Source organism: Phascolarctos cinereus, unplaced genomic scaffold (assembly GCF_003287225.1).
Source record: "Phascolarctos cinereus isolate Bilbo 61053 unplaced genomic scaffold, phaCin_HiC Scaffold_4;HRSCAF=312, whole genome shotgun sequence".
NCBI lineage: Eukaryota > Metazoa > Chordata > Mammalia > Diprotodontia > Phascolarctidae > Phascolarctos > Phascolarctos cinereus.
Window position 1 is genome coordinate 313,157,137 of NW_027555847.1, and position 6,000 is coordinate 313,163,136.

Genomic DNA, 6,000 nt, shown 5'->3' on the forward strand with positions numbered 1-6,000 from the left:
GTTAAAGAACCACCCGTCCTCCAATGCTTGGCTCAGATGGCACCTATTTTTAGACAATTCCCCCTGTGTTGAAGACTCTTGGGGTCCAGGCACTGTGATGAGGTCATCATTCAGACTGTGTCTGAACAGCAACCCCTTCTATAACATACCCAACAAATGGCCTTAGTTTGAAGACATCTAGTGGGGACAAAACCATTGCCTCCCAAAAGCAAACTATTCCACTTTGGGACCACTCTAGTTATAGGAAGGTTTTCTTTGCATCATGCATAAACCTGCCTGTTGGCTATACCTGCTGATTGTTCCTGGGATCAAGCAGAATGAGACCCATCCCTTTTCTACAAGCCCCCTCACAAGCCTCCCACTTCTCTTTTCTCTCCTTTCTCCTCTGTTTTCTCTTTGGGTTTTGAATTTTGAATTCAAACAAGGTAAGTATGTGGGTTTTTTCGACCTTTCACTTAGCATGTAATATACTATGATGTATTATGTTACATTGTATATATAATATGATCACCTAGCATTTAGATTGTGTTCAGTTCCAGGGTTAGCAAATCCATGTCATTTATTCTGTTTTGAGTGTAGTTCCCAGTTCTCTATTTTTGCTTTGCCAGTCAGCAGACAGATGTTGATCATTTGTGTTCAGGAAATACAGCAAAGTATAAGACTTAGTCTTTTCCATCGTTTTATTAAGTCCAAACAACACTTCCCTTCTTTATAGTATTTTTATGAGAAAAGCATCATAGTTTCCTTTTTAGAAACCGAATTTTTAAATGCAAGAATCAGTCTATTTTATCTCTGTTGAAAGACATTTTGAAGCCATGTGGAAATGTCATAGTGATTCAGGAGCTTAGAGACCCAGTGTGGTGTCATAGAAAGAGTGCTGGACTTGAAATCAGTAGAGACCAGGGTTCGAGTCCCACTCATTGTCATTTACGAGTTGCATGACCTTCAGCAGGTCACAGCCTCTTTGAGCCTCAGTTTCTTAATCTCTTGGATCATATCTATCTAGATTGAGAGCTGGGAAGGATTTTAGAGATAAGCTAACCCAGCCTCATCCCTTTACAGATGAGGAAATTGAGCCCCCAGAAGGACGAAATGATTTATCTAAGATCATACAGAATCAGGGTTTGATCTCAAGGCTTCTGACTACAAAAAATCTCTCACTGCAGCGCAGTAGTACTCAACTCCTAGCCAAGAATGATGTCTGGCTGCACTTGAACACAACAGTCCCCCTATATATGAAAATTATTATCTCCCAGATGACAGTGGAGAGGTTGTAGACAGCCTACAACATGTTGCAAACAAGGAATTAGAACAAAAATGGAGTAAGAAGTCATTCAAAGGGGCAGCTAGGTAGTGCAGTGGATAGAGCACTGGCCCTGGAGTCAGTAGGACCTGAGTTCAAATGTGGACTCAGACACATAACACTCACCAGCTGTGTGACCCTGGGCAAGTCACTTAATTCCGATTGCCTCACCAAAAAGCAAACAAAAAATAAAAGTCATTCAAAAAATCTATGAATAAAAAAGAACATATAAACACAAGGTACCAGTGAGGAATACCTGTCAGCCAGCTGTGTGCTCCATTGATAGCCTCTAGTGTTAAGAGAACTCAAAGAAAGCCATCACCATGTTGGGTGGACCTTCTATGGCAAAATCATGGGAGGCATTGGTAAGAGTTGCATGGGATTAGCAGGTATCTATGGGTTGAGACCTAAAACCTTTGGAGAGAGGACCATCATCTGTAGGGTTGTGGTGAGGATCCAGTGAGATAATGTAGGTAAAGATCATTGCAAACCTTACAGTACTATGTAGATGTTGGTTTGTTCCCTTAATTAGTATGTGACGTGGTAATGAAGCTATTTCCTGAATTCTCCATTTGATAGCAGAATAGCTTCACGTGGCCAGTGCCCAGTAAATGCTTGTGGCCTCAACAAGTCTTTCACCGTCCCTAGCCTGTTGAGCCTCATAAGACATCCTGCAGCACTGTGACTGAAGCCTGTCCTGGTGGTGGTGGTGGTAGTAGTGGTTGTTGAGGGTGGGTACAAGAAAGTCACTCGCCTTTCATCCCATGTGATTAAATTAGTACTTGGGAAGCAGTTTTCAGAAAGCCAAATTCATGCAACTTGAGGTGAATTAAGAAATGATTGGGTTAGTAGGGCCAAAAAGGACTCTGCTATTGTAATGATGTCTAATCAAATAAGTTTACTTCACTTGCTTTAATGAGCTTCTCCCCGCCTGTTCCCTGGTACATCTCTTTGGGTCAGAGGTACTGTTTTAAGCTCTTGCTTACTAAATATCCAAGGTGTGACTCTCAGGTTGTGATGGGTATGTGTAATTTGTGGATCTATTCTCTTGGTTTTGTAGCCCCATGTGTTAAATGATGGTAGTTGGCTCAGTGGATAGAGTCCTGGGCCTGAAATCAGGAAGGCCTGAGTTTAAATCCAGCCTCAGACACTTACTACTTACTCAGACACCTGGGCCAGTCACTTAACCCTGTCTGCCTTGGAGGCAGGTAGGTAGCTCACTGGGCCTCAGAGCACAGAGCCTGGCATTCAGAACTGGCCTCAGACACTCACTAGCTGTGTGACCCTGTGTAACTTCTTTTGCCTTAATCCAGTGGAGAAGGAAATGGCAAGTCACTCCAGTACCTGTGCCAAGAAAACCCCATGGACAGTGTTGGTGTGCGCAGGATCATGGAGAATCAGACATGACTGAACAAAACAACAGTGGCCTTTTATTGTCCCTCCACCCCAGTTTTCATAACACTCCCTAAATGTGACATGCGTTAATCCATCTTTTGTTTAGCACCTGCTCTATGCCAGGCACTGCCCTGTGTGCCAGAAATACCAGGACAGATGAAATAGTCCCTGTCCTCAGGGAGCTTATATTCCATGTGGAGAGACGACACGCACACAACTAAGTCTGTACAAAATCACTAAAAGGTCTTTTGGTGGGGGTGGCAGGAGCAGCCAGGAGGAAGAAAGGAACAAGGGAACTGTCTTGAAGGCCTTCTATATTTTGTTTTTCTCTTCTCCTCACAGCTGACCACAGTGAAGGAGAAATTAGAGGGACAGCCAGCTCTCCAGGCCAGATTCAGAGAGATCTGGGACAAGCTCCGGGCATCTGGCCAGGTCGTCACCCAGACTATCGATGCCATGCTCTGTGTCGTCCCTCAGAGCAGGAAACTCCACATTCTCTCATTTAACAAGAGGCAGACGAGCCGCCGGACTTTACAGCCACTCAGTTCATCTCTGACAGCGGAGTAGCCCTGGATTTGACCTGAATGTGTCATTCTGAGCAGCTGAGAAATTGGTTTGAAGGAAATTAGGCTGAACATTTTTGTCCCCTCCACAGATTTCTGACACTCATTGACAGCTGACATTCCAAACTGAGAGGTCAGTATTCTGGACTAATGTGGACAACATTAACCCAAACAACCAGAAATCTTGATTTTTTTTTTTGAACATTAGGAATTGGCTGTGTATAGTGATAGGTGTGCTCCTGAGACAGTTGTAGTGGTTTCTCAGTCCTGTTGCCTGGGCCCTAGTTCACAGTGGCAGAGAGAAATAGCAGAGGAGGACTTCAGGTCTGGATATAGACTTAACCATCTTCAAATAACCCTTCCTTCCAAAGATACTTGTTACATCCTTGGAAACTCTTGTGGATTTCAGCAAGTTTGCTGTGTTGCCTTGAAAACAGTGATCTTTCCTTCTTATTTCTTTGAATGCTTTAATTTTGTTTTTAATATCTAATGCTCCAAAGCATAAATGCTGAGAAAGTCCCTAATAAAATATAGTAACCATCATTTGCTAGCGGCAGGGTTACCTGGAAGATATAACACAGCGTGGAACTGAGAATAAGGAGCCCAGGATTTTGTCCTGGCTTCTGCCACTGCCTAATTTCTGTGACCCTAATTAATGGCTCAGTCCTGAAGTTTCTCCATCTGTAAAATGACAGTGCTTATGCCAGCATATCCTCGCATCCAAATTCGAGAATTTCAGACAATGCATAGGAAGGTAAGAGACTAATAAAAGCAATGCATAGAAAAACCCAAATACTTTGTTTTCTTCTGATATATGTCTCGTACCCCTCTCTCCAATCTCCATGAGGCAGACAGACTCAAGCTTCATCTTTCTGAACTATTAAATATGCCAGCTTTAAATTATTACTTCCCGGCTTAGGGTAAATCATATGTTTTCCCAGTTAAGACCTATTTAAAATCTATCTCATCGCAGTCAGTGTGTGTCATGCATTGTCTGTCCTATAATTCATTTCTTTTGTTAATGGTTTCCTTTCCTGTCTCCATTTGGAGTGCCTTATTTTCATTGAAAAGAATTGTGTCTTTCTTGAGAGCAGAGGACCCAGTTCCCAAGTGCCCTCGGGTACCACTTCAACCGATGGCTGGAAATACAGCATCTGGAGGTGATACACAGTATGAAAATACACGGTGGTCCCATCTCAGCTGCGCCTTTTGTTTCCAAAGGCCTGTTGTGATGTTCAAGGCATGTGTATCTGCCTGGAGTGGGGCCGATGCTAATGAGCAACACGCCCTGGCTTCTTTATTTTCTGGTGCCATCTGCCCTTTTACCCACATCCCTTCCCTCCCACCCCACCCCACACTTTGAGCAGACGGGCACTTATGAAAGTGCTTCTTCAAGAAATGTTATTTTGTATTGTTGTTCATAGGCAGCAGGTTGTCATAGATGTTAAAACTCTGAAGGGCCTTGGGGATCATTCATTCCTCATTTACTGATGAGCACACTGAGGTCCAGAAAAGGGCAGTCACTTGCCAGAGAGCCCACAGCTAAGTACTGGCAGGCTAGAACTGGAATCTGAGTCTCCTGCCTTGGCCTAATGGTCTTTCCACTAGACCTGATAGCCCTCCTGAAGAAGGGCAGTGTTGGGTCAACTAAGCCAGGCAAGAGTAAAGCATCCAGACATACCAAAGGTCCTTATATACAGTATCTCTTCCTTGAAAGGAAAGTCACTTGGAGGATGGTGGTTTGACTGCAGAATACACAAAAAACCTGAGCTCCTTTCCTCATAATCATTGCTTTCAGAAGATGTTTTTATTCATGACCTGTGCTAAGCTCTAGACAGATCAATTTAAAAAAAAATTATTGATATCTTTGGCATTTACATCCCTCTGTTTCTAAATATATTCCTCTCCTTTCCCTTAATCCAGTGAGCCAGCTCTTGTAACAGAATAAGAAAAGATAGGAAAGACATTTTAAAGCAATTGACCAAAACAAGCCAATCCATCAACTGTGCGATGTTGTACACTCTCAGTTGCTCACTTCTGCAAAGAAATGAAGGGAGTGTGTCTTCTCATTTTCAGGGTTAAGCCAAGTTATTCCAATTATGCATTGTTCAGTTTTCTTTTGGTATTGTTGTTTCCATTTACATTGTTGTAGTAATGTAAGCACATAAATCATGTAAATGCAGTCAATGTAAATGTGTGTGTGTGTGTGTGTGTGTGTGTGTGTGTGTGTGTGTGTGTGTGATTTCTAGATGGATCAGTTTAGATTGTAAGCTCCCTGTGAGGAAGAATCATTGTATCTCCCTAGCTAAATATGAATAGCACATACTCTGCAAATATTGGGTGCTTCTGTTGCTTGTCTAGACCTGTAATTTCATTGGTTTGGAAATTATTTCGGTGGATTCAGAGCAGCAATTCAATTTAAGCACCACACTATGTCCTAGGGATACCAACATAAAAACAAAATCGTCCTTGGAGAGGTCATCTATACCTAAAGAATTACTTAGTGATTTTCTTAGAGTCCTACAGCTAGCATGTATCAGAGACAGGACCCTGACTCGAAGTCTAGCCTTCAATTCACACAACACCCTGCTACTTTGTACTGGATAACTAATAGATGTGTCTTGAACAAAAGAAAAAAGTGAACAAACCTCTGCCTTTTGGGAATGTGTGGTATTTTTGATTACCTGGGTATGTCTGATTTGCAAAAGTCAAGTCAATAAGCATTTATTAAGTACCTAT

The 6,000-nt window shown here is 42.5% G+C and overlaps 1 protein-coding gene across 2 annotated transcripts in view; it reads left to right on the plus strand.

Moving 5' to 3' along the window:
• PTCD2 (pentatricopeptide repeat domain 2) overlaps positions 1-4,054 on the plus strand; it is a 38,415-nt gene extending 34,361 nt beyond the window's left edge. For both annotated transcript variants that reach the window (XM_020998376.2, XM_020998375.2), the window contains one exon: positions 3,041-4,054. In XM_020998376.2, coding sequence (XP_020854035.1) covers positions 3,041-3,265 — 225 coding nt within the window. In that variant the 3' untranslated portion in view covers positions 3,266-4,054. The remainder of the gene's footprint in view (positions 1-3,040) is intronic.
• The last annotated feature ends 1,946 nt before the right edge of the window (positions 4,055-6,000 follow it).